The sequence below is a fragment of the Diceros bicornis genome, chromosome 13, assembly GCF_020826845.1.
Source record: "Diceros bicornis minor isolate mBicDic1 chromosome 13, mDicBic1.mat.cur, whole genome shotgun sequence".
Lineage (NCBI taxonomy): Eukaryota > Metazoa > Chordata > Mammalia > Perissodactyla > Rhinocerotidae > Diceros > Diceros bicornis.
Genome location: NC_080752.1, coordinates 34,270,002 through 34,297,213, shown reverse-complemented (window position 1 = coordinate 34,297,213; position 27,212 = coordinate 34,270,002). Strand labels below are relative to the sequence as shown.

The 27,212-nt window shown below is 48.6% G+C and overlaps 2 protein-coding genes across 6 annotated transcripts in view; one reads left to right on the top strand and one right to left on the bottom strand.

The window, feature by feature from the left end:
* The window catches only part of SPATA21 (spermatogenesis associated 21), a 56,605-nt gene extending 53,067 nt beyond the window's left edge, over window positions 1–3,538 (top strand). Inside the window, 3 exon segments of the mRNA XM_058553007.1 lie at window positions 1,581–1,756; window positions 2,619–2,796; window positions 3,347–3,538. Of these exon segments, the coding sequence (XP_058408990.1) occupies window positions 1,581–1,756; window positions 2,619–2,796; window positions 3,347–3,404 (412 nt within the window). The 3' untranslated portion in view covers window positions 3,405–3,538.
* A 531-nt stretch (window positions 3,539–4,069) lies between these two features.
* On the bottom strand, window positions 4,070–25,865 carry SZRD1 (SUZ RNA binding domain containing 1). 5 transcript variants are annotated; one of them, XM_058553014.1, is made up of 4 exons: window positions 25,790–25,860; window positions 10,496–10,545; window positions 8,484–8,738; window positions 4,070–7,211 (listed from the first exon to the last, which is right to left on the bottom strand). In XM_058553014.1, exons 1-4 carry the CDS (start codon window positions 25,838–25,840, stop codon window positions 7,109–7,111), a joined length of 459 nt encoding a protein of 152 aa, XP_058408997.1. In that variant the 5' UTR covers window positions 25,841–25,860; the 3' UTR covers window positions 4,070–7,108. The 5 variants fall into 5 exon arrangements, with proteins under 5 accessions (XP_058408997.1, XP_058408998.1, XP_058408999.1 ...); XM_058553015.1 differs by having other exon boundaries at window positions 8,484–8,735; XM_058553016.1 differs by lacking the exon at window positions 10,496–10,545 and having other exon boundaries at window positions 25,790–25,865.
* Window positions 25,866–27,212: the final 1,347 nt, after the last annotated feature.

Genomic DNA, 27,212 nt, shown 5'->3' with positions numbered 1-27,212 from the left:
AGGCCCCAGGGATAAGCAGAGGCCTGAGCAGAACCATCAGCTTAAGCCCTAAGGGCTTCCCAACACTTTGAGTAGCATGCCCACCCATCACCACTACCTACAAAGTGGTCTGGTGCTGCCATCTTGCTGCCCACATCTCCCCCTCTCCCTCACACACCAGGCTCTAGACCCTCTGGCTTCCTTGCTGTTCCTAGAGATCAACAAGCTCTTTCCCACCTCCTGGCCTTTTCACATGCCATTCCCACTGCCTGACTCTTCTCCCAGATATCCATTTGGCTTGCTCCCTCCCCTCAGTCTGCTCAAATGTCACCACCTCCGAGACTTTTGCTGACTACTGTGAGCAAAGTAGCCCCTCATCACTACCCCCTCCCCAGCTTTTACTTCCTCTCAGAGCACCCATCACTACTGATATGGTATCATATTTTATTTATTTACTCATGGTCTGACTCTCCCACTAGATATGTGCCTAGGTGGTTGATTTAGAACATGATTCCAGAGAGCAGGAGTGAGGGAAGGCATGTGAACAGAGAAAGAGGAGGAGCCAATACAAGCATGTGTTATGAGTCAACCACTCCCAGGATGTTCTGAGGAGACTTGAATGATGGCTCAGAACTCGGTCAGGGGAAGAAAGAGAGAAGCCTGTATACCTCAGCTGCTGGCTCCTTGGGTCAAGGGTGGCCCCCGCAGGTGTTTAATTCTCCTGCTCTTCTGAGTTGCATATGTGTCAGAGAAGCTCTGGGGCAAGAAGAAAGAGGCTCAGGCCCTGTGCAAAGCTGGTCACAGTCTGTGTGGAGGTGGTGGCTGCAGCAGTGGCTGGGGCTGAGGCTATGATACAGGGACCTTATATGGATATCTCCTGCTCTGCTCTTTCCCAAGCACTTAGATGAGTGACCAGATGCAGTGAACACTCAATGAATATTTGTTGAATCAATGAATGGTGCTTCAGTCTAGTGGGGAAAAGATAAGCAGCAATGAGTTAAGAAAATAAAGTGGGCCGTGAGTTATGATGGGGTAAATACAGGTTGTCAGGGGGCCTGCAGCGGAAGCCTAGCTTGTCTACAGGAGGAGAGAGGACATTCAGGAGGAGATGGCCCTTAAGCTGAAATCTGGAAGATGCGCAGGAGTTAACTGCACGGCTGACTTATAAAATACTTGCACATCTAAGTAAAAATATCAGTGATAGAGATCATAGGTAACATTTACTAAGGACTTCCCATGGGCCAAATTTTCAGAATGCTTGATGGGCCTTGTTATTCTACTCTCTAACATGTGGACTGTTTGATCTGTTTTACCCAGGGGAAACCTGAAGCTCAGAGAAGTCAAGTGACTTGCAGTGATAGGGTAGAGATAACCATTTCCCCTCCTTTTACATAGGGGTGACTGAGGCCCAAAGCAGGGCAGCGACTTGCCCACAGTCAGGAAGTTAATGGCAAAGCTGGGACTAAAACCCAGGTCTCCCAACTCCTGGGCTTGTGTCCCTGTTCCAGAGCTGGCCAGACAGAACAGGGGCTCAGGAAGAATGAGGGAGGAGGGTGAATTAAACATGGCCAGGCTGAGCTGGGCAGGCACTGCCTCCCTAGCTATTACCAGAAGAAGCTGAAGGAAGGCACCTGTAAGGCCCGAGAGATGGAATCGGCCATAGGCCGGCTGCAGTCCCGAAAGAAGCTTCCCTACAACCTCCAGCAGGCAGATACCTTGAAAGTCCCAGAACGAAGGGTCCTCAGGATGCTGAGCCGACTGAAGCAACAGGACTACGGTAGGGCCCTGGGCACGATGGGGGCTCTGCTTTCCCGTCCACCTGGCCTCCTTCCCTGGACCCTCACACAGCCAGACCCAGGAGCTGAGAGAACCGTTTTCCCACTTTGGGCTTAACTGTGTGCATCAGTGGATGGGCTGATAATCACTACCCCATCTCCAGCCCCTGCTGCCTTAGCCCTGAGCACAGGTTGGTTCCAAGAGCCTGGACTGTGAAGGGAGAGGGATTAGCAATCCCAGCTCACCATAACTGAGCACCCACTGGGGTCACTCACTGTGCTAGGCCCTTTGCAGATGCACTAGAATTTAATCCTCATAATCATATACTTACTCCATTTCACTGATAAGAAAACTGAAACCGAGGAAGTTTAAGCACCTTGCCCAAGCCCTCACAGCTAGTGCGTGTCAGAAACGGGAGTTTACACCCAGATCTGACTGCAAAATCTGTGCTCTTTTCACTGGGCAAGGCTGCCTCCCCATAATAGTGGGTACCATTTATTAGGCTCCTGTTGTGTGCCAAGTGATGGGCCAGGAGCATTCCAGAGTCTCTCGAGTGTGCCTACCAGACTTTGCCAGGACCCATCACAAGCTCCTCCTTAAGCTATTATTAGCCCTTACTCCGTGCTCAGCATTCAGCTGAGCGCTTTGCATATATTATCCCTTTAATCCTCATCATCAACTCTGTGAGGTGGGTACCACCATCATCTCTGGCTTATACAGAAGCTCAGAGAGGTTAAGTGATTTTCCCAAACCCATGCAGCAATTTGGGTGGCAAAGCCAGAATTTCACCTGGGCCTGCCTGTCTCCCAGTGCTGGGTGTGCTCTGAAGCATTCTCCTCCTCTGCCTCCTCCTCCCTTGCCAGCTGCCAACCTGCAGAGACCCTATGCCCAGGTGCCTTACATCCCGCTCTGCCTGCGACTGGACAAGAGAATAGTCCGCCGGAAGCAGGGCAGCCACTACGTGCTGGACCACCGCACCCCCACCAGCCTGGGCCCTGACATCCATAGCCTCTTCTTCCAGTCAGGATCTCAAGGAAATAGGTGGGTACCCAGAGGGCAGGGGCCCCAACTCAGGCCCATCCATCCCCTTCCTTACGAGGCCCCTGGCCTAACCCAAGGGGAATCCACCTTTCCAAGAGAGGGTACCTGGGAGACTGTTGCTCCAGGAAGGAAAAAGGGAAAAGGATGGAAGGAGGAAGAAACTAACCTTTGGGAGGGCCTGCATGCCAGGTACATTGATAGTTTAAGTCAGGGTACTTATGCCTTCCTGTGCCCAGGACTCAGTGGCACATATTGTCTTTCTCTTAGGCTGGCACTATCTGCTTTTCTCACGCAGGCGGTTTAACTCTCAAGTCCTTTGCCCAAGTCTGATTCCATGTTAGGAGTAGCAGGAAACAGGCTTAGCTGGGCAGAGGGGAGCTTCCCCTGCAGCAGTCCCCCTCCAGGTACCTTGGGATTAAAGAACACTGGGCTCAGAATCAGGTCCCCAAGCCCGACTGCTGGCTCCACCACTTCCCAGGGAGGGCCTCCTCTTCCCTTGGGCACAAGGGGATGGCTCATTTCCACCCTTCTCCCCGACCTCTCTCCCTAGGGAACACAGTTCTGACAGCCGAAAGTGGCTCAGCTCTGTGCTGGCTCGAACCCACTGACTGAGGAGTCCTGACTCCGGGCAGCCGTTCAAGGCCTGTGGACCTCTGCTGGATTTTGCTTTTGTGGCCTGGCAAGCCAATAAACACCAAGAACCTCAGCCTCTGCATCGTGCCAGGGAAGGGCCCCAGGTTTTCATCCCTCCACTTGGCTCTCAAGAGTGCAGCACCCCAGCCTCCCTCAGGCTTGAGAACCCCGGAAGCAAGGCTCACCTCAAAACCCTGCCCAGGGTCGGGGCTCCTGCTAGAGGAGGCCCTGGGTGACCTTCTGTGCCCTCTCAAAGCATAGAGCTGGGTCTCTCCTCAGATCACTGTCGCCCCCTTTGGACCAGGAGCCCCACGAGGGCAGGAATTCTCTCTCCCCACTTGCTCGCAGGAAGGGGTATACATAAGGGAAGTTACCTGGGAAAAACCCTGCCCTTAAGAATGGAAGGGCAAGAGGGGCCTCGGCCATGCTCTCACCAACAGAGCCCCAGGACCCAGGGGTCCCCTTCTCTTGGAGCCTAAGGGTGTGGTCCTTGCCCCCCAACCCACTCACCACCCAGGCCTATCTGTCTAACAAAGAGAAAGCCCTTCCCTGTGCCTGAGTGGAGGTAGCTCCCCAGCGGTCAAACAAGCAGCCATAGCAAGAGCTCAGGAAGTCAGACACTGAAATGAGGACACGGCTCTGACAAGTTTAAAACATGTATTTAAAATACAATTTATAAAATGCTTAATCTGCCGACTCGGGAGCCCGCGGTGCGGGGTGGGGTGGGGTGGGGTGGGCAGCTGCCCGCTGGACCAGCAGAGCAGGACTGCAGGGGTGCGGCCCTCCCTCCCATGCCCTTCTGTTCAGACACCCAAGGGGCCCATGTGTACCCCTGGGATCACACAGCCAGAAAACAGGACCCCAGAGGTTTCCAGAGTCTCTGCTTACCAGGGAGGCTGGGGACAGCCCTGCCGGCCCATCCCTGAGCACAGCATCCCCAGATGGGGCAGAGCAGGGTATGGCTGGGCTGGACAGGGCGGGTGGGGTGGGGCAGTGGGCTCTGGAAGGGGCTGATGGTAGCAGATAGGGTGTTGCCTCCTGCCTGCAGGTGGGGAGCACCCTGATTGAGTGGGCTGAGAAGGGTTGGTCACCAGGCCCAGACCCCCAGCTCCTTTGGTTATAGGCTGACATCAGAGTAGTGGCTCATGGGAAGCGGTTAGCTGGAAGGTCTGAGGCCTGGCTCATGGGGTCAGGGAGGAGCTTGGGGAAGGGGACAGTACCGTGAAGGCAGATAAAGGGGCAGCAGCCTCAAGTTTCTGCCCCCCATTCCCCTGGGGTTTTCCAAGCCAAAGCCTGCAGCTTACTTTGAAGAAAAAAAAAAAAGCACTTAAGGAAAGTTACAGACAACTACAAAAAAAAAAAAAAAAAAAAACACCACACACAAAATCCAAACCGTTCTCCCATCTCCCCCCAACACAATACAGTTTCCTGTTTTCATTTCTTTTTTTAAATTCTGCCTGCCACCTCTCCATCTGAGAAGCCAAGGGTACGACTGCTGGTGGGTGGTAACAGGCACACAGCGGGCAGAGCCTCCTCTTTGGCTGTAGGGAGATGGGAGCACCAGTCCCTACTACATCCTCAATCCACAGACACCCATCAGCCAGCCTTTCCTTTGGCTCCCACGGGGGGGGGGGGGGGGGGGCAAGAGCAGGTGGTCCCAATGGCTGAGCAATCAGCACTTCTGGCCTTCCCACCTGGCCTACCTCTGTATCCTTCAACTGAAAGGAGAGTCTCACCTTGAGCCAGAAACCACTATTACATGAAGGATGGACACTATACATTTAGAAAGAGGAAACCTGGTCAGGGCAGTGGAACTATAAAGACAGCAGCCAACCTTCTCCCTTGCCCACTCCTGGAGGTAATTCCCCCTCAGGACAGCCTGTGGGCACAACTCAACACCCTGCGGGTTCTTACTGACTGAAGCTCTGTTCCAGCTCTGCTCATGGACCATTTCCTGACTTCACACAGTTACAAGGCTGCGTGTGCTATGAACCAGTTGCTGATTCAACTGGCCCCTGGCCCTTCCTCCTAAGGGGAAGAAGTTGTGGGACATGGCTTGTTGGGCCTGGCCTCCATTCCCACAGGGCAAGGCTGAGAGCCAGGTGAACCAAGGGTGGAGTGAGCCTACAAAACCTAGCTTGCCACCTTGGCCACCTCAAGCTGTCCTGATCACAAAACATCACACCAACCACTTCAAAACTCATCCACTGAGTGGGGAGGACATCTGGCTGGCTGAGGGATAAGGCGCAGTGCTACAGAAGAGACCAGAATGCCTGAGCCAGACTGTACACACACACAGCTGCTCTGGGCAGCTGCCCTCTTGGGCTCTCCCACCTCGAAGAGCCAAAGCAAATCTCTAGGCTCCAGGGACAGAAGGGAAACTGCTTCACTCCAGGCCCTCGCTCTGGAAAAAGGGGTGAAGGGTAGCCGAGGTCTGTAGGGAACCAGTCTGTCATCACCAATCTTTGCAATGCACAGCTTGTCTTTTCCCAAATGTATTCAGGATGGCCTGCTCCCAAGGTAGTGACTTCACAAAGGAAATGTACCAGGTAGTACGGAGCTGGTGCCATCAAGAGAGATGACGCTCCATGGACCCTAGAGAGTTCAAGCCTTGCTGGAGTGGGAGGATCTCTTCACCTTCTGACCACACTAGGCAGGAGGCTCTGAGTCCTGGAGCCAGACTCTCTCCTGGCTTTCTTTGTGCCGACAGCAAAATACTGAGCAAGTCTCACATCCCTTACTTCTAAGCCCAGGAGTGTAGTCTCACTCCCTGCTCTCTTCTAGAAGCAGCAAGCCTGGCTGGTAGGGAACCACCCTGAGGGGTATGGGAAGGGGAAGTCTGTTCACTTTCCCTATCTCCCAAAATACTGGAGGTGGGCTTGGCACCCTCCCCAGGCTCTCTGAGCCTATAGAGCTAGCCCAGTCTCCAGGCAGGGCCAAGATGCCCTGGGACTTAGCTGGGGGAGGGAGGTATAGGCATGGGGTGCTCATCTGTCCTGGGGCTACAGAGCCCTGCCCCTTTTCTGGGCGGCAGTAGGAATACAGAAGCTAAGCTCACCAAAATCCTATTGGTTAATGTTTCTGGTAAATTTCCCAGAAACATTTTTAAGTAGACTACCAAACTACCCTTTCTCAATTAAAAATTCATTAAACTGCTAAAACCCCTCCCATGCACTTTTTCTTGCAAATCAGATATTTGTATAAACAAACAAAAATAGGGGGAAAAAAAGGATATTTTCAAATGGAACTCACTTTTAAGTGATGAAGACATGCACTTGGGGGTGGGTGGATGGGAGTTCTCATTTGTGTTTTAAAATCCCAAATTAATGAGCATGATAAACTGTTATTGCTGGCACTGGCTTTACCCCAAGTGGCACTGTCTGATTCTCTACTCTGAGTCCTTGGTGGGTCCCCCCAACCCTCCCCTAACCCCCACCCTTTCCCTTTCCATTGACTTGGGACAGCCCTTGTAGATGTGCCAATCACAGTGGGAAGGGGAGGAAGGGGGAGGTCACAGTGCATGGGGTTCAAGGTCACAGTGGGCGGAGCAAAGGGGATCACAGTGCAAGTAAGTCAGGTCGTTCCCTCTGCTCAAGTCCAGCTGTCTGCCACAGCAGTGCAACCTGTGGCGGACGACCCAGGAGGCGATGATGGCGGCAGCATCCTTTCTTGCCTGCGTTTATCTGCGCTGCTTAAAGCCTTGTGACCCATCAGGACCCAAAGGCTGTCTGATCACATTATTGGGCTGCCTGCTGTCTTCAGGTTGGGAGATCCTGGTTGGCCTGAAGGGAAGAAGATCAGAGGAAAGCCTGAAAAAGGATATAAGAGAGGTCCCCAAATCTTAAAACCAACCACCCCCACAGCTGAGGCAGAAGTCACAGTAGCTATCAGCCAACTCTGGCTCCTTGAGCCTGCTTCTTTGGCAAGCAGACTCAGGGCATCTCCAAGTTGGGAAGCCCTGTGGGCAGGTGGGGCAGGTGGTCCATGGTCACCTCTAGCGCCTGCAGTACTCTTCCCCTCAATCTGGCTCACCATCATTCATCTGGAGGCAGGGGGAGTGCTCAAGGGCCCATCCTGTCCAGAGGCAGTGACCATGGACAGCACATCCTCCACAGAACCATGTGGCACAGATTCTGAAGAGGGTCAGACCAAGGTAAAGACCCCTAACCAAGAGCTCAGCAGAGTGACCCAGTATCCACCACTGCTGCCCACCTGCTTCTCTCCAAATCATGGGATTAATGGTCAACTCATACTACTATGGAAGACTGAAAGGAAACGGACTTTTTCCACTCTGCCAAGTGAAGGCTGAGAGGAGAGATAATGAATGTCTATTAAAACAATGAAGTGATAGAGAGAAGGTACATAGATTAGTTCTTCAAGTCCCAGAAGACCAAGCCCAAGCAGGGCTCTCAAAGTTAGAAACAGGCTGTTTTAACAAATACTGCCTTTCTGGGAGGTGACAATCTTACATGATGCCACCTCTAGAACTGCAGTGAAAAAAAGAGCCAGGAATAAAAAATAATTTAGAAAATTCACAAAAACATCACAGTGGGCTATTATGAGACCCAGAAGATAACATCTAAGCACTTAACTAGGCTCTTTCCATCCTGCCAGGCAGGGTTCTCAGAATCCTATGCTCAATTAATTGCACAACTTGATAAGGCAGGTACTATCATTATCAGATTAGGCTATGAAGGCACAGAGAGTTTAAGCAGCTCTAAGTTAAGCAGAAGTAAGTGACAGTGGTGGGCTCAAACTCCAGCAGATTTTTACTCAAAGCCCATGACTTTAACCTCTCTGCCACACTGCCCCCTGGTGCCTGCAAAGGCAGCGTGCCAGCAAACCGTGACTTCCTCAAAGCTTTCAGAGCAGTCCCGAGCCAGTGCGGCAGAGACAATGAGCTGGCCCCACCAGACTGGGTTGGCAGGGGGAGCTGCAATGATTCCAGCCCTGATTGTGCCCGCTTCTCGCTACTCTATGTGCAGCCAGGTCACTCCTCCTCCTCATGGTGGCCTGCTGGGTGGGCGATGGTCAGCCCTGCCAGCTGCACTCACCTGTCGAGGATGGGTTTCTCTTGCTCTTCCTCGGGGCTGGCGCTGCCCAGGATCCGCTTCCGGGCTTCGGCGTACTCTGCCTCCCGCTGTGCCAGGGACTTGACGGGAAGGGCTGGCCTGCTGGTGGAGTTGGGGCTGCTGACCACACCGTTGCTGGTGGGCCTCTTGAGGATGCGGATCTGTGGAGGGGGCCCCGTGGGAAGGCTATCGTCCTGAATCACAATGGGCACTTTGGGAGGAGATCTGGATTTCCTGCTGACAAAGAGCAAACACGGCTTCACAAGTCTTGCCCTTGACTACAGAGGCCCCATCCATGTCCACACCCACCCCCCATCACTTCCCTCTCCCTCCCCCTCCTAATGCTATTCATTATTCTCTGGCCTCTGACCAGACATCACAATTCTCAGTCCTCAAGAAGGGTTTCTCAAAAGAGCAACCTTGCCATAAGCTCACGCAGTCCACAGGTGTGCTCCTCAGACCTAACCCCAGGCAAAGGGGGCTGGAACACCAGCTTATTCTGGGACTTCTCTCCCCACGTTCTTCACAGTCACATCAACCACTGTTTGGCCCGTGTCAAAACATTTCATGCCCAGAATCCAATGACTTCAGTTAAAATCCCAGCTTTCCTACATAAACCGGAGTGTAACAGGCTGGTGCCAGCAGTGGGAGCCCCTTAGCTTGAGGGTCAGCAAAGTGTTCCCTCCCAGCCAAGGTCTTCCACCACGTGTGCTCAAACCAGTCAAACACTACAAAGCAGCCCGCTCCGCCATCCCTGCCTGGCATCAAGACAGGATTTACCAAACTGCCTCAGCCTTCTGATAAGTGATCTGTGCCTCCCAGAGACAAGCTACACCAGACAACTAGATCACCTCTTCAGGAGACCTTTTCAGCAGAGACAACTCCCTCACCAGGGCTCTCTGGTATGCTGGACACGGCGGGGCTGGGGTGAAGGACAATCCTAGAAATAGTGCTTGGTAGTGCTCAAAGGAGTGGCATTGACCAAGCTGGTGGATGTCCACATCAGGCGATGTGTCCACAAGGAGAGGTGGAAAACAACATGGGAAGAGAAAGAAACAAAAGCCCCAGGAAAAACGGGATCCAGGCAGCAATGACCACCCCTCAACAGCCACAAAGATCCTCCCCAGAGCAGTCAACTAGCTTCTCTTCAGAACCAAACAGCCTATAGGGGCCTGTTTTCAGAGCCTTGGTTGTCAGGAGGGCTAGGGACTGGAGGAACTCAGCTGCTGCCAGGGGAATTGGAACAAGTCCTGGGCAGCACAGGAATGGCATGGCAAGGGGACTGTAAGCAGGCATTAGTGTTGCTGAGACGAGCAGACAAAGAACGGGCCAGTAATCCAATCAAAGCAGCAGGGAGCCAGGAAAGCTATCGGGTGGGCAGGATACCCCAGAGTTCCCTGGGGAATGACTGTGTAGCACATTAAGCAAGTCCAGAGAGGCCCTCTCTTCCTCCTAAGCCCTAAGCCCAAAGACCAACTGCTGAAGTCAACTTCCACCTGCTTTGGAACCCAATTCCTCTGCTGTCTGGGTGGGGAAAAAAGCTATCCCTAACGGTCTTTAAGAATTTCTGAGAATCTTTTCTTCCAGGATACCCCCATAATGCCCTAAGCCGCTAAGTCACAGAGGGTCCAAAAACATCATCTGTCCAACCTCCTTGTATCACAGAGAAAGAAACTGATGTCCAGAGCGGGAAACAACTTGTCTCAAACCTCAGAACAACTGGGAGCAGTGCCAGGCGTAAAACCCAAGCCTTCTGACTTGTCACCTCCCCACTTTCCATCAAACCACCTCACATAGGGTACCCACTAAGGTAGGAGGCAGGTGCAACACTCCCACCTTACTCCCAAAGCCTCAAGCCACCACGTCCTTGAGGGAAGGGATCACTGCCCAGGGGCCTGACCTGCTAAAGCTAACAGCCAGCTGGAGAACACCACTGACTGCCCAGCTCTCAAATAGCAGAGAGCATGAGCCCTCAGACCAGACAGCAGCCTTACCTCTCCTTTTGTGTGATCTTCAGTTTTTTTTCCAACCGTCTGTCTATTTCCTAGAGGAAAAAAATGTATATAAAAAGTGGAAAAAAATCTCTCTCAAATAAAAACTTACGTCTTTATTTTCAGAGCTCAGGGCAGTGTCCTCTCTCTAACCAGGGACATTACTGTGTCCTTTGAGGTAACGGTTGTGGACCTCCCTTTACTAGACTCTGGGGTTTGGGGACCTGACTCCCTGCGAGTTCATCTCCCTCCATCCCCACGGCTGTGGTGATAGTTCGAGACCTCACCATTCAGCTGGGTTCTTTGCATAGCCTCCAACTAGTCTCCCAGCCTCCAATCCGTCCTTCACAGAGGCACTCAAACCAACTTTCTAAACAGAAATCTGATTGTGTCACTTCCCCACTTAAAATGCTTCAACCGCTTGCTGGATCAAGTCCAAGCTCCTAAGCATGCCTCGCCCATACCTTCCTTTATCTTCTCATCCTGTTTTACACGGCAGCAAAAATAACGTATTACTAACCCCTAGAATCCAGCCTGCTGGTCCACCTGCACGTGTCCTCCAATGTCCTCCCCTCCACAAACTCCCATTTATCCTGCAAAACCTAGCTTGGATGTCCACCTCTCCTTTGTGAAGTCTTCTCTGATCCCATACACAGTTAATCACTTGCTTCTCAAAGATAAGCTCTCCTTTTTACATTCCCTCATGATCACATGTATCACGTATTTTATGATCTACTTTTTTACTGTTATGCACTTGAACTGTGTGACTAGCACCTAGCAAAAGGCTTAGAACAAAACAGAAGCCTGGCACCTGTGGACCTGGACGGCAGTCTGAGTCCTCAGGCCCTCAGCATCAGGAATTCTGTGATGTGGCCACACATTCATGTGCCAGTGTCCATACACTGGACAGGAGGAAGCTGTGCACAGAGCAAAGACCAAACCTCCAGGCTCCTTGGCTGTCCCACTGCCTTTTCTTACAAAACATCCCACTCAACTGTCCTCAGTGCGGGCAAGACCATCTAGCTAATAGGAGAGGGAAAAAATTGTACGCAAAATCATATACTTCTTTAGAGAGAAGATCTGTAACAGTGGTTCTCAACCAGGGGTGATTTTGCCCACCAGGGGACATTCGGCGATGTCTAGAGACATTTCTGGTTATCACTACTGGAGGAGAGGTACTACTGGCATCTAGTGAGTGGAGTCTCGAGATGCTGCCAAAATCCTACAATACACAGAACAGCCACAGCAAAGAATCATCTAGCCCCAAATGTCAATAGTGCCGAGGTTGAAAAACCTTGACTTATAAGATACATGCGATTTTCAAAGGAGTCTATTAGTTGCAAAATGTTAGGAATTACTGCCTTACTAAAAAGTCTTTGAAATTTGCCGAGATTCACCTCAGTGTGTAGCCAGTTTTCATGAATGTTTTATATGTTCTGAAAATGACTGTATTCTATAATTGATGGATGGAGTTCAAGCTGGTTAACTGTATTGTTCAAATCTAAATTCTTACTGATTTATCTACTGACTATGGAAAGAATTAGGAATTATTCTTTCTAGTAAATTAAATAGTTTATCGTGAAGTGATCTTCTCTGCCTTAAAATCTATTGGCTAATATTAACAAAGCTATGCCAGTTTTCTTTTGGTTAGTATTCCTGGAATATGTGGTTCTCTATTCTTTACTTCTTATCTTTCCATGTCCTTATTTTTGTCTCCTGTAAAGCATATGAAGCTAGACTAACCATATGAAGCTAGATTTAAATCCAGTCTGACACTGACACTCATTCTGATTGGTGCTGAGTTGTGTTTAAAATTTTTTATTTTTCTGAAAGACTCAAAATATACTTAGGCAAGCACAACAGACTGTATTCTGAGGGCACCATCAACTCACTCACTAAGAAGCCTCTAGAATGAAAACCTCGCACCCAAGCTTGGAACATAAGTTGGTGCCCAATGACTGTTTAAGGACCAAATGGAAAAGGTGCATGACCTGGATGAGAATGACCTGGATGTTTTCTGTGAACTGACAGGTGGACACTCAAAGAGAATCTATGCCCACAGCATAGTCTGTGTCAGAATCATAATTCTTCTAAGTTTTTTGATCAATACCAGTGTTACTGCCTGAGCAAATACTATGTCTCACGTTACTCTAACGCCCATTACCTTTTAAGGGCTTTTCAAGGCTTTCCACAAATAACTTATGGTTTTAAAGTTCCACACTAGGGCCGGCCCCGCGGCTTAGCGGTTAAGTGTGCGCGCTCCGCTGCTGGCGGCTGGGGTTCGTTCCCGGGCGCGCACCGATGCACCGCTTCTCTGGCCATGCTGAGGCCGCGTCCCACATGCAGCAACTAGATGGATGTGCAGCTATGACATACAACTATCTGCTGGGACTTTGGGGGAAAAAATAAATAAATAAAATTAAAATAAATAAATAAAGTTCCACACTATATCATTTTGCTCCCATCTGAAAATGAGACTGCCTATTCAAGTTTCTCCATCATAAATGCAGGGTTTAACATCTGCAGGATTTAGATGCCTTCAAACAGGGTCAAAACCAAATGCCTCCATAGGCCGGGCAAGTAACCAAACTCCATATGCAAGCAGCACAGTGGGGAGCCGAAGGGGCCACAAGGCACCAAAGAGCACTCACTGGCCCTGCCTACAGGCCTGCCAAGCCTTGGCTGACAGCTGACAGCGCCAGAGCTGCGATTTTAGGAGAAATCAAACTCAACATTTTTATGGGAAAGCTCTAAATTTTTAAACTTTATTATATGAACTCTCGCTTTCATGTCACTGTGAGGGCCAAATAAGACATATAGGTAAATAAGCCTAATACAGTAGCTGATTTTTTAAAAATCTGTGGTAAAATATACTTCATATTAGCAGGATTTCAGGGGTCATCCAGCTTTCCTCTCAGGAGAGCAAACTGCTTCCTTCTTTCTCTCAGGCCTTAGGGAAGATGGAGAATCTGCCCAGGCCCAGCAAACGGAGCCTGGGTGGAGGAAAGCCCTTCAAGAAGGCATATGGACTGTGTCTGAGTAAATGTGCCTCTGCCCCCAAACTAGAACATGACCAGCATGCTTGGCATATGATATAAAGCTACTGGCTTTAAAAGTAGTGCCTTATGTCAATATAATGCTTTATGGCTGTCAATACACTTTCCCAAACACTCATTTTCTGCTCACACCAACCCTGTTTGATAGACAAAGTAGTTTTTATCCTTCTGTGTCAAATGAGGGTAATGTGACTCAGGGAGGTGAAGGAACTTACCCAAGGTCACAAAGCAGTACATCATAGAAGCAGCCCTAGAACTAAAGCCTTTGGAAGCCCTACCCCCATGCTGCCGCACGTCCTCAACTGCTCACACTCCTGGAAATGTCTGGTAAAGCCATTAGATATTGATCCTCTCTTCCTCATCTCCTCTGAATTCCACACTGCTCCTTGGTACTCCAATAACTAACACTTCCATCTAACTCCGGTGCATCAGGCAGGACGGCTTATCAGAGCTGAGGAAAAATTCTTCCACCAGATTAGAGAATGGGATATAAAACCATCAGCTTTGGTGGAAAGCTGATCCTGGCCATCTCCACATGGCCAGCCAGACACCAGCGTGCTCAGAGCCGTCCAAGCAGGAGAGGGCATGCTCTGCCAGTAGCTGGAGAGGGCACTGCAATTCGCTCTGGAGTCTGTCCAGGTATCATGAGTCAGTCCATTATCTCCTTGGACAAGGCCCTGCAATCAATCTGCTCTCAAACTCGTGCTCTGAAGAGGTAGACCAGGTCGAAACTTTCCTACAGGGCATACTACAAGGAGAATGCTAGTCTCCTCCAGAGACACAATGGCTCAATAGAATTCAACAGGCCTCAGAATGTTGTGTAAGGAAGCATCTAGATGTGGGCCTGAACAAGGAATCTTATCACCTAAGGGCACCTCCTGTTTTTACAAGGATGCACAGAGCCGTGGCCCAAGGTCAAGGCTCCTGTGTTAGAGCCCCACCATCCACAGCTAGGGAAGAAATCCATAAGCTCATCACTCTATGACTCTGCTCTGAGCAAGGAAGGGTCACCAGGCACAAGGCAAGCGTGAGGGCATAAGCACATCAGAGGCAAGGTCTAAGAAAGCTTGATTTGCTATGGCTTCTCCTGGAAAGGCTCTTTATTTTTTGCCAAGTAGCACTGAGCAGACTCCAGAATATGATGCTCTGTGCTCTGATAAGTGGGATGGCCTCCTCCCTTTGGGTCTAATCCCTAAGCAAAAGATCTATTGTACCAAACACAGGTAACACCTGCCATGTGGGGCTACACCTCTACAAAAATGAGGTACACGCTTCTTGGTCTGAGAGATCAAGCAAAACCAGAAGGAAAGGAGGCACAACGTCATGCAGAACATAGTGGGGAGTAGGATGGTTCTGGACACGGCTGGCCCTTTATGGGAGGTAAAGGAGAGGCCACAGCCACAGGTGAATGAAATCAGACGTCAACATCTGCAAATTCAACCCACCTGAGGAAGAAGCGCAGCTCCACTGACTGCTGATGCCCTGAACTTTGCAACGATTACGCTTGTGTGAGCCTCCGTCAGAAAGTTGAGGGAAGCATACGAGGGGAAGAGCAGGGAAGGGGACACCTCCAACAGCCTAATTTGTTCACAGCCACGATCTTCGAAAGGAACAAAGGAGACAAACAGGATAGGGATGGATCTGCACGGGCAGGCAGATTACTATGACAAGTTCACTCCTGTAACATTACGAGATGGATGAGAAAAGAAGGTGGTGAGAAGGGGAGAGGAGAGGAAGAAAGGCAAAGGAGAGAAATAAGTAGGCTGTTCTGGGCTTTGGTGCAAAGCACAGCAACTACAGCACCATTACAGCTGTACTCAGACCTGAATGTTCAGGAAACAGACTTGATCCGTTCACCTCGGGTGATGAAGCCCTGGTGAAACCAACTCAAACCAGCCAAACTCACAAGAGAGTGAACAAACCCAAATCCTCATCTGTTACACTACGGGGGTGGGAGTGGGTGTCTCACCCTTCCTGGTGCCTGACCTGCTGCTGCCTGCTCCCCAGGGCCTCCCCCCAACCCCGTGCAAAGGAGCGAACTGCCCTGCCCCACCAACATATTCCTCTCTCGGATAACTGGAATCCTCTGCTCATCAATGCAACTGACACAACTCCTAAGAATCTTGTATTAAATGGAGGTCTAAGAGGCACTGGCTTTGAGTTAGGAAATAATCTCTGTTTATCAGCAACAGTTACTACTTAAGTGATTTTTCTCAGATAATTTGCCTCTTTTTGTCAGTTTCCATTTCAAAAGATGACATCTGATTTTCCTCTCAAATTCAAGGAATAACGACTGGTCTTGGGCTCTCTGTGAACCACTATATCCTACAGGCTCATCTGGTCTTGCCCAGCTATCCCAAATTGGGGAGCACACATCTATGAATAGACACTGCGGGAATCTAAAGAAGAGACAGGAACTCTAGAAGTACAACAGCTTCTCTCAGACCCAGAGCCTGACAGGTCCTGATGAACACAACGCCACTACTGTAGAAAAACGCAACGTGAAGGGAGTAGAAAGCAGGACTACCTTCCAACACGTTCTGACCCTGAACTCCCACTGTAGTAGGTATTGCCCATGCTGGTCCTAAGTGGCTACAGTGTTGCCTGTGTCAGGGTCTCCTGGGACAGCAAACCCCTCAGCAAGGCACCTATGTCTCCCATACCACACATCTGGATGGGATTTTGGCTCCTCCTGTGGGAGTCTCAATTTCACTTAAGAATAAAGCAAAAGAATTTATAGGTAGAACTAGCAAAATCTGGTCTAAAACTATCAGATAAAAAGGTCTCTGTGCCTTTAAAGTACATCCCTGGCTATTTCAAGTCCAGATGTGCAACCCATAGAGACTTTTCCAAACAAACTTCATAGCGATTAGTTTAATTCAGCTTCATCCCTGCCTTGTGTCGCTGCGTCAGTGGTGTGGCAGTGTCCTGCCCCGGCAGGGCTGGCCACCTCCAATGCTCCTGCTTATTCCACCTCCCCGGCTAGCGCCAGGGAGGGAAGCACCCCAAGCCACATCACCCCAGCTTTGCCTCTACAGTGATGCTTCAGAACCACCATCAGGTTCAAAAAATTAACTCAACTTCTGGGCAAACATGATTGGATAAGTTTTAAAAAGCCAAATTCAGAAACTGAGAGAAGATCTATGGGGGGCACATCTAGGCCATGAATTCATCGGTTGCCTTTTTACGGAAAGACTCGGGCTAGTCTGTTTGAAGGTTCCACTTCCCACAAAACATTCCTCCTTCCTCTGTTACTCCCACAGCAAGGAAAAGTGTTGCACTTTAATTAAGTGGGTCACTACAGGGCACAGGATACAGTTCTAACATTCCCTCTCTACAGAAGTCTATGCTTTGTTACTGTATCTCAAAGGCCATTTTCCTTTTGCTTCACTGTAACAAAAAAAGTTGGAGACAAGCATTTATGGAAAACCTACTAGAAAGGAGGAAAAGTACTAGATGCTGGAGACCCAACGGTGAGGAAGGCAATGTTTGTTGATGAGGAGAGTCCAGCCAGGTGGGAGGAGGCAGATAAACAAATCGCAGCTGCTATATTAGTTGTATGAACAGTGTTTCGGAAAAAGCAATGGAGAAGGAACAACCCTGATATGAGAAGTCAGGGAAAGTGGCAGGGACTTAAAGGACATAGTTTCAAGGAGAAGAGAAGAAGGGGCAGTAAAAAAGGTGGGGGAGATGGGGCCGGCCCCGTGGCTTAGCGTTAAGTGCGTGCGCTCCGCTACTGGCGGCCCGGGTTTAGATTCCGGGCGCGCACCGACGCACCGCTTCTCCGGCCATGCTGAGGCCGCATCCCACATACAGCAACTAGAAGGATGTGCAACTATGACATACAACTATCTGCTGGGGCTTTGGGGAAAAAAAGGAGGAGGATTGGCAATAGATGCTAGCTCAGAGCCGGTCTTCCTCAGCAAAAAGAGGAGGATTAGCATGGATGTCGGCTCAGGGCTGATCTTCCTCACAAAAAAAAAAAAAAAAAAGGTAGGGAGAAAAAGAATGAAAACGTGAACAGAGGGAAAGGAGGAGTAAAAAAGAAAAGGGACCCAAAATAAGATACTTCCTAAACTAAGAACTTTGCATGCTTAGAGATTAAGTGACTTGCCTAAGGCCACTCAACTAGTAAGTGACAGAACTGAACCCTAAACCTCAACAGGAGGAAGCAAAAAGGTTCAGGAGGGTGGCTGGCGGGAGGCCACAGGAACGAATAAGGTAAGATAAAGGCTGACAGGTAACACCAGCCTGCCTGCCTCCACACCCCAGGCCAAGGGGGCGCAGTCCAGGGTTCCGAAGGAAGGACTATGCAGTAGCAGACCACGACAGAGCTGAATTCCAAAGTCCAGATCTTAAATCTATGAATAAGAATCCAAAAGCAAGTAACTCTTCAGCAGAGAGCAGGCTTAGCAATTTAGATGTATCCCAAGCTTGAGTGCCTAAGAAACTCTGTACATTGCCATCTTGAGACAATGTACTGTTCTGCTTTCAGTCTTCTTCAAAGGGTCTCTCTCCACCGGGGAGGGAATCCATACAGCCCTTTACCTTAAAGGAGCGGAACAGGCAGGGATACGACGAATGGCGGTGAGCCCTATCCTTGGAATAAAGTAGGGGGTAGAGGCTAATGGGGCTCTCCTTTCTCCATGTTTATTACTGCTCCTCCCTTTCCGTTTTCACACAACACTAAGCAATACAACTCTTAGAGGAAAGACTCTATTAGTCCTCAGAGGCAGCAAGAGATTCCTCAGTCAGTCTTAGGAACTTCACACCCTCACAGGACCAAGACCAGACTGTCAGTAGCTGGAGAGCCGCCCCCACACTCAGCGCAGCAGCACTCTCTGCTCCAACACCCGCCTTTGAACGACACTAAGTGCTTGACTTAACTCTCACCACCAGGCAAGGCAGATTTTATTAATCCAATCTTACAAATGAGGAAAATGAAGCTGAGAGAGGTAGGTAGTGACTTGCCCCAAAATCAGACCTGGCACTTGAACCCGTAACTTACTCTTCTGACTTCTATTGCCATGAATGGAGAAAGTCGGTCACTGACTGGCAGAGGTGACCTATCCTTTCTTGCTACCTTTTATAATGAAGACAGAAAGGCCCCTTTCCCAAAAGAAATAGGAGGCATACAGACTTTGGGGGAAGGAACAAAGACTATTAGCTCCCCCGACAGCAGGTTTTATTCAAACACCCAAAGGTGTTATCATCAAAGGTTACTTAGAATCATGGCATTCAGCAGGGGCAGTGAACACAACGACTCCAGGGCCAAGCCAACAAAGCAGGCAGAACACAGTGGCAACACAGGGACTGAGAGGAGAGCAACCAAGACCCAGGGGAAGGCATTCAAATTCAATATTTAAAAAACAATGTGCACCCAAAAAAGTCTATAGGCTGAATACCTGAGGGCTGCAAGTTTGCAACCACAGATATAGGGATCCTAACAGAGCAGAGTTGTTAAATCTTCACAAGAGATCTGAGCAAGAATGATTTATGTTATCTCTTTATATTGGGCCAGATGTTAAAAAGTTATTTCCCACTTATGATCAAGATTTCAACCAGCATCTCACTTGCAGTCACTGTTCTTAGTATTACAACTGACAGCAGCATTGGCCTTTTGACTCTTGAGCACCAAGTTCAACTTTCTCAGAGACATGAAATTCATTAGCTCGTCATCCAGGCTACAGAAGCAGGAGGTCAATCCCAGGCAAAATAAATACGATACTTCAAAGGAGCTAGCAACTAAGCATCCTAAAGCACTTAACTAGTTAATCATCTGCTGAAAAGCAAAGGTAAACAAACTGTCCAAAAAGGTCCCTAGAGTGTGGGCTCAGGATGCCAACAGCCTGGGCTGGGATGACCATGTGATTTCCTGGACATCAGGAATAACAGTGCCTACACCTCACTAGGTCACTGAGACTGAGGGGGATAATGAACGTAAAATGCACTCCACCTGGCCTGTAGTGAGCCCTCAAGACGCTGTGTAAGAAGCCATTCCAAAAAGCGCCCGTGGGTCTTGAGAGCTCCTGGGAGCTCGCAGGCTTACGGGCAGTGTCCATTCACGGGGGAGACAGGCAACTAGGTAGCAGAAACAGAACTGACAGATGGAAGGTCACAAATGCTTTTACAAGCCCAGAAGGCCAGAGCACGAGCGCTGGGAATTTGGCTCTTAAGGTCTATGAAGAGTGGTGACAATCCTGACCTCTTCAGACTCAAGTCATAACTGTCCTGTACAATCTCATCTAAGGATTGCACCCCTGAAGAATGCAATTTTAGTTGTACATATTTATTATTTCTTTTAGAAAGGAATGACTGTTATTTCCTGTGTTCATTTTATAAGGGAAAGAGCTTTGGGCGTGGGGGAGGGGATGACTTATTGTGGGGGACTTTTTGAAACTTCTTACCATCGGGGATAAGATTCTTTATCTACATACAGACCACTGTTGGGATTTGTTGATAAGTTTTGTGGTGGCTGGTTTTAACCTTAACCTTCCCATCAACATCCTGCATAGAGCTGGATGTTAAAGAGAAGGATGCTTGGGAGAGGCTAACAGAGTTAAAAACACTTGGGAAGAGAAATCTCTATGGTTACTGCTTAAAAAATCATTTTCATTCTGTATTTTGGCCACAGATATTAGTAGCTGAACTCAATCTTCTTTCAGGAAACCAACAAGTCAGGAGTTGTCCTGTGGGGAAAGTGTGCAGAAAAGAACACACCACACCTTGTGAAGGCTAGCTACTTGATACAGCCAGAAACCGACATCACCTGTGGGAGGCCCACCACAGTGCAGAAGTGGAAACTGGAAAGAAAGGGCTGACCCCAAGAATATGTTTGAGTCATCAGATTTAGACAACAGTGCCTTTTCTCTTGCAGGATTTTACCAAAAGCTTTAGAAAAATACACTAAGTTCTCTCCTGTTGCAGAAGGAAAAGCAAGGTGGCCTGTGAATGCCTGAATTTCCAGTCCACAGCAACCATGGCAGCTCGCTCGAACACCCAGAGCATGCTGGGAACAAGCCCCCCAGGCAGACTCAATGAAAGGAGCTGAGAAATTACTGATGAAAAGCTCATTATCCTCCTTTCTTTGAAACCACAATGAAACATCTTTTTTCCAGAGTCCCAGGGACAGAGTGCTCAGCACAATCATGTCTAAACTGGCCAACTGCTTTATAGAAAGCCCCCTCTGAGGACATCAGTCCCTAGGACTCATTCTTCCCAAAAGGACGATGAATAGCTTAGAAATGGTCACTTCAGGCATGGTACACTTGGATTTGTGCTTTCTGATACCATAAATCTTAAATGCCTTCTTTACTATAAGGATAGACTTAAAGAAATCAGCACCAGGTAGCCCCGAAATAACTGTTATTTGCCCACTACCCACAGCCATTGTACACATTCCATAATGACAGCAGTTACAGGCAGTGCAGAAGACCCCAAAGTGAGGTGGCAGCCACACTTCAGGGAGAATGGCCTCTTCTCGAAAGAGAAGTAAATCAAAGTTCTTATCTGTTAAATTAAAATCTATGTCACTACTCTGCTAAAAAAAGTCTTCAAAGCTCTCCTCTGCTTTCAGGACAAAGTCCAAGCTCCCCAAAACCACACACAAGGAGGCACTTCCCAATCTGGCCCCTGCATACCTCTCTGGCCTCATCTCTTTCCACTCAGCCCTGCCAACCCCTAACCTCCAGCCAGAAGGAAATACTTGAAGCTCTCCCAAAGCTGCACGCTTTTCTCTCGCTGCCTCCTTGCCTCTGTGTGCAATGGCCCCCTACACTCTACCCACCCCTCCGAGACTTACCACTGCTCAGTTCGACCGGTCCTTCAAAACTTAATTTAGGGGGCTGGCCCCATGGCGTAGCGGTTAAGTGCGCGCACTCCGCTGCTGGTAGCCCGGGTTCGGATCCCAGGCGCACACCAACGCACAGCTTGTCAGGCCATGCTGTGGAGGTATCCCACATAAAGTGGAGGAAGATCGGCACGGATGTTAGCTCAGGGCCAGTCTTCCTCAGCAAAAAGAGGGACTGGCATGGATATTAGCTCAGGGCTGATCTTCCTCCCACACACACAAAAAACTTAATTTAGACAAAACCTTCTCTACAAGACTGTCTCTGATCCTAGCCATGGTACCCCGTTTATGCCTCTTCCAAGGAAAGTGCTGCTTTACCTGTCTGACTCCTCCACTGAACTGTGCTCACTGCCTGGTACACAGTTGGTATTCAGTGTTTACTGACACTTTCCTGTAGACTTATACACCACCCAGCATTGCTGATGGGGTAACGTTTAATGACTGGCTCAATGAGGGTAGAAAGTAAATATAAATTTGAATTCTTAGTCCAGAAGACCAGCCATCCTTTAAACCATTTAAGATGCATTTTCTTAGCTACATGACTTGCCATTAGCTACATGACTTGCCCTTTGTAAAAAAATTTTTTGTGTGTGTGTGTGAGGAAGGCTGGCTCCGAGCTAACATTCATTGCCAATCCTCCTCTTTTTGCTGAGCAAAATTAGCTCTGAGCTAACATCCATGCCCATCTTCTTCTATTTTGTATACAGGATGCCACCACAGCATGGCTTGATGAGCTGTGAGTTAGGTCCGCATCCAGGATCTGAACCCATGAACCCCGGGCCGCCAAAGCAGAGTGCGCAAACTTAACCACTATGCCACCAGGCAGGCCCAACTTGCCCTTTTGAAAAAGAATAAAAGTCAACTTTTGAGATGTAAGGAAATTAGAAAGGTTGCCTATACTTTATAATAACTACCAGTCCAATTCCATTTATGTACCATCTGCCTTCCCCTAGGACTGGGTTAGCCCATTACCAACGAGACAGACTATGCCATATCTTTTTTTTGGTCTAAACAAGTGGATATAAAGCTTCAAACCATCAGATATTGAGCAAAATGCTGATCTTTTTTTTTTTTTTTTTTTGCTGGGAAAGATTCCCCCCAAGCTAATATCTTTGCCAACCTTCAACTCACTCTTTTCTTTTTTCTCCCCAAAGCCCCAGTACATAGTTGTATATTCTAGTTGTATGTCCTTCTAGTTCTTCTATGTGAGCAGCTGCTACAGCATGGCTACTGACAGATGGGTGGTATAGATCTGCGCCCAGGAACTGAATCTGGGCCGCCCAAGCAGAGTGCACTGAACTTTAACCACTAGGCCACCAGGGCTGGCTCTGATCTGATTTTTTTTGGAGCACAAAGATGTCTTCCAATTACAAAATGCTCTATTTGTCCCTTAAGATGTGCTTAAGACAAAGGACACAACTTAGAGTTTGAATCAACATTAACTCAATTTTACATTTTCATTTCTCCCAAAGGCAGTATATTTTTAAAGAAGTATTTCCTGGGTGGAATGTAAGTTATATTTCTTGAATTGTTCTTTGACTGGCGATGTAACTCCTTGGGAGGAAACAGGTAACAGAACAATTTTATATTAGATAGGTGTTCACCATACTAATTAAAAGCAAAAAGCAACCTATTTATAGAACATTAGGGTTGTTTCTCAGTCTTCCCCTGAATGACACAATAGGACTCGATATTGAGTATTCTGAAGATAAGCAGGAAACAATGACCTCAGATGTACTAAGAAATTCTAGTGTGATGTCGATTTTTTTTTGTGGTGTTGGAGGACAGAGATCACCAAAAGCCTCTACTTTGAAGGATCAGAACTGCCTCCGGATTACATAAAGTTTGAATGTTCACTTTAAGAACTAGTCAATCCCCATTTGCTAGTCTTCTTGCCATCCAGGTTTTTTTTCCCCAAGGGGGGATGGATTTAACACTCATTACCATATATCAGTAGGGAGACAGGGTAACCTGAAGCTAAGACTTTTACATATGCAACTGGCTACATCTGAAAGACATGTATAGTCAGTTGGTTTCCCAGTGATGGGGACATGGTGCTTCATCCCCTCCCGGGCTCCCCTCCTTCGAAAGTGCACATTTACACTTCACCCTACATTTACACAGTTCACCCTTCGTGAAATTTGAAAAGGGAATCAAATTCAAGAGAGCCTTCAAATATAAGCCTAAAGCAAACACACTAAAAATGAAAGTTAATGCCCACTCCCAAGTCTGCCACAGGTCCCTAGGTAGGGAGGCAACAAAATGCTAGACAAAGAACCCAGCTTTGGAGTCAAACAGACTTGGGGTCAAATCCCAGCTTCCCACTTAACTATCCGCATGGCCTTGAGCAAGACAGGTTACTCCCTAAACCTGTTTCCTTGCTTAAGGAAAGAGGATAATACCTCTACAGGTTATTTCAATAGTTCAATTAAATAAAAGATGCACATACAGGAACTTGCATTCTGGCAGTTACTGCTCATTATGTCAATGAGGCAAGGTTTGAGTTCCATCTCTGGACTTGGCACTTTTAAAGGATTTTACTCAAGTAAAGGATGGTAGGAAGAATAGTGGACAAGCATCAGAAAGATCTAAGTTAAATCTCACATCTCTGGAGTGTATTCAGCTATAAAAGGCAGGACTGGGCTAGCTGATGGCTGAGCAATTTACCCATTCTGAAAAACTCAAGTAATCCCCAATTTTTGAATCCTACATTCATTTTTGTTCTTTTCATTTTCTTCTTACTTTCTTAACATGAGAAACTCATGTCCCTTCGAAACACGTGACAAAAAACAAAGAAAGGCCAAGATGCTCAAGAAACTTATCATTTGAGTCACAAATTGTAGGCCAAGGTTTTTTGCAGGGGTGCCATGAGGGGTGTCTGAATGATTCACTCACATTAGTGGTAGGCAATAAACGCCTCTACCGGAAATGCTGCATTCTCTGGCACAAAGTCACTGCTGAGCACGCTGCCTAGCACACAGCAGACACTCAAACAATGTTTGTGGAATAAATAAATACCTGGCTGACACCTGTTGCTCCCTATAAAATCTTTAAATCTCTCTCCATACTCAAGCCAAAATCCAAGAAAGATAGTCGGCACGTAAGAACTGTATTAAATACCTACTGAACCCGAATTAGTTCTTCCAATCCTCAATTACGCTAAGTGGAAAAACATAAACACCGTGAGAGAAATGCTGAACCACTGGAAAAAACTTCGAAGCCAAATCACAATACTCCCGTAGAGATACACCACTGCTGCGAGGGTCAATTTCCCGGCCTCTTCCAGCGCGGAGAAGCACCCTCAAGGCGCCTGGGGAAGCAAAACCCAGCTCCTGTTCTACCCTGGTACTCTCGGCTCTCCAGCCCTACTCTCGGCTCTCCACGCCCTACTCTCAACACAGAAGCCTTTAAAGTGGATGTCACTCGAGCCAGCACTGAACAGACACGAATGCGGGGAGACCAGAAAGACATCTCCCCATCTTCACAAGGGTCACCACAGAACCACAAACTCTGAAAAGACCAAATTAATCAAGAACTTAACAGAATTGGCTGTTCCGGCTTGGGATAAACTATTTTCCTACAGCTGCTGGAGAAAAACAAACCTCCAAAAGCAAAGTCGAACGGTCCCCTCCTAGAAATGCGTCTACTGTACATATCGCACCCCTCCCCCTCGGTCCCGGCGAGCACCCCCGAGACCCTCCCCCGGGGCTGAGATCGTTGGGTGGGTACCCGGGGCGAGGGGCTGCCCGCTGGGCTTTCGGTTGTTCTGGCGGGATCTCCGGGAGACCCGCCTGCAACGGGCTCTCAGTAAAACTGAAAGAAAAAAAAAGCCCAGACCCGCCCACCGTGGCGGGTGGCGCAAAGCGGTGGGGATTTTAGCAGGGTTGAGGGGCCCGGAGACGACTGACTCTATTTCCCCTACTGCTCTCCGCTGCCTCCTCCCGCTCTGCCCCGGAGCCAGGCATGCCGCCCCGGCCCGCGCAACCCCCACATGGTGTGTAGCCCCTCATCACAGTACATGAACTTTAAAATGGTGCCTCGGGCGGGGGGGCCCGACGGGAAAGGAAAGGTCAAAGGGGCCCGGGGCGAGCAAGCGGGCGCGAGGGCCAGGAGAAGAGGCCTTCGGAGGCGGCTGGGGCGCCCGGGGTGACGCGCTCATCGGGGGGGGGGGGGGGTGGAGGGAGGCGCACCGGGCAAAGGTGGGGGGAGAAATGGAACGCGGCCCCTTTAAGAGGCCTTCACGGCGCTCAAGGACCGGGGGCCTCTCCTCCACCCCCGGCACGGCGTGTGGGGCCCTTCCTTAGGGAGAACCATCCCCAGACCCGCTCCCCGGAGGCTTCCCTCACGCCAGGTCCCGCCCGGCCCTGCCCCGGGGCGGCGGCTCCTCCTTACCCCGCTGTCTGCCGCCTCCTCCCAGCTCTCAGCGACCTCCTCATCTTCCATCTTACTCGCCGCTTTCCCTCCTCCCCCACCCTCTCCCCGCGCCTGCGCCCTGAAGCGCTCCTCCGTCGCGGGCGCCGGCACGCAAGGCTTTGCTCAATGGACCCCGCCCCCTGCCAAGCCCGGAAGAGGCACCAGACTAGGGCCCCGAGATCAACGAGGAAGCCATCTTGGAAGAGGGCAGAGAAATCAGAAAGTTGCCATTTTTCTTAAGGGCAACGTGTTCTCTCTTGTACTGAAGGGGAGTGCAGATGAAGTCATCGTCTTGAGTACGGCATGTGTGCTCTTTGGAGCCATCTTTTCTAAGGGCAGGCAATTACTGAAAACATTTCTTTTTTAAAGTGAGTCGTAGTTTTCATAAACTGCAGATAACTTTTTTTCAAAATTCTGAAAACATTTTTATACTTCAACAAAGATGAAAAATATCTGCTGATTCATAAAACATTTTATTATTTCTATCTGATAGGGTGAAAATGATTACAGTATTTCCTGTTAATAAGGCAGTATTCCAAGCATCTATTAACACTACTTTATAGCCTCTACCGTGAGGTAAAAACATTACTGTTAGTTGATGATATCGCACCTGAGCCGGACAACCAGAACTACTCAAGTTCTCCTGAGTCTTTAATGACATATGAATACATTGTTACCATTACCTTAAAAACTTACTTATGCCTCTTCCTAAACAATATTCCTGTTTTATTTTTCTCCAGTATAGAAAAGGAGACCTTGGACTTTAAAGATCAACTTCAGACACTTCCAACTTGAACAAGCTGTATGATCTTATGCAAGTTGCTTGAGGGTTCTGTGCCTCAGTTTCCCCAAGTGTAAAAAATAATAATAATAATAATAGTAGCTGCTGCCACGGTAGATTGTAAGGCTTAAATGAGTTACTATGCTGAAAAGCTTAGAACAGCGCTTGACCCAGAGTAAGAGTTCTAAAGGTTAGTTATTATCATTATGGAGGTGACTTGCCTGCCTTAAGAAGATTTATAATTCTCACCTTGCTAATCATCCTTTCTTCCCAAAACACAGAAGGAGGGGAAAAAGCAAACACCATGTGTTTTTATTCTCACTGACATGTTCCTGTAGGCCTCTCAGTATTAAAAACATGCCATTCAGTAGTGTTGCATTTGGCTGCTATAATCAAGTTATCTGCATTGGAATGTATTTTTTCTCATGTTTTGAGCATGTCAATCTTTCTGAAGTAACAGCTTCCTGTTGTGAAATTTTGCAATTTTATTACTAATGATTATTATTATTATAAATTGCAGTCACGTGTTAAATGTTACTAGTCTTTATTTAGAAATTAAAGTGAAGTGCTTACTAATTCTCTGGTTTCATGACTTCCTGTCTCTGAAATATCATTTGTCTC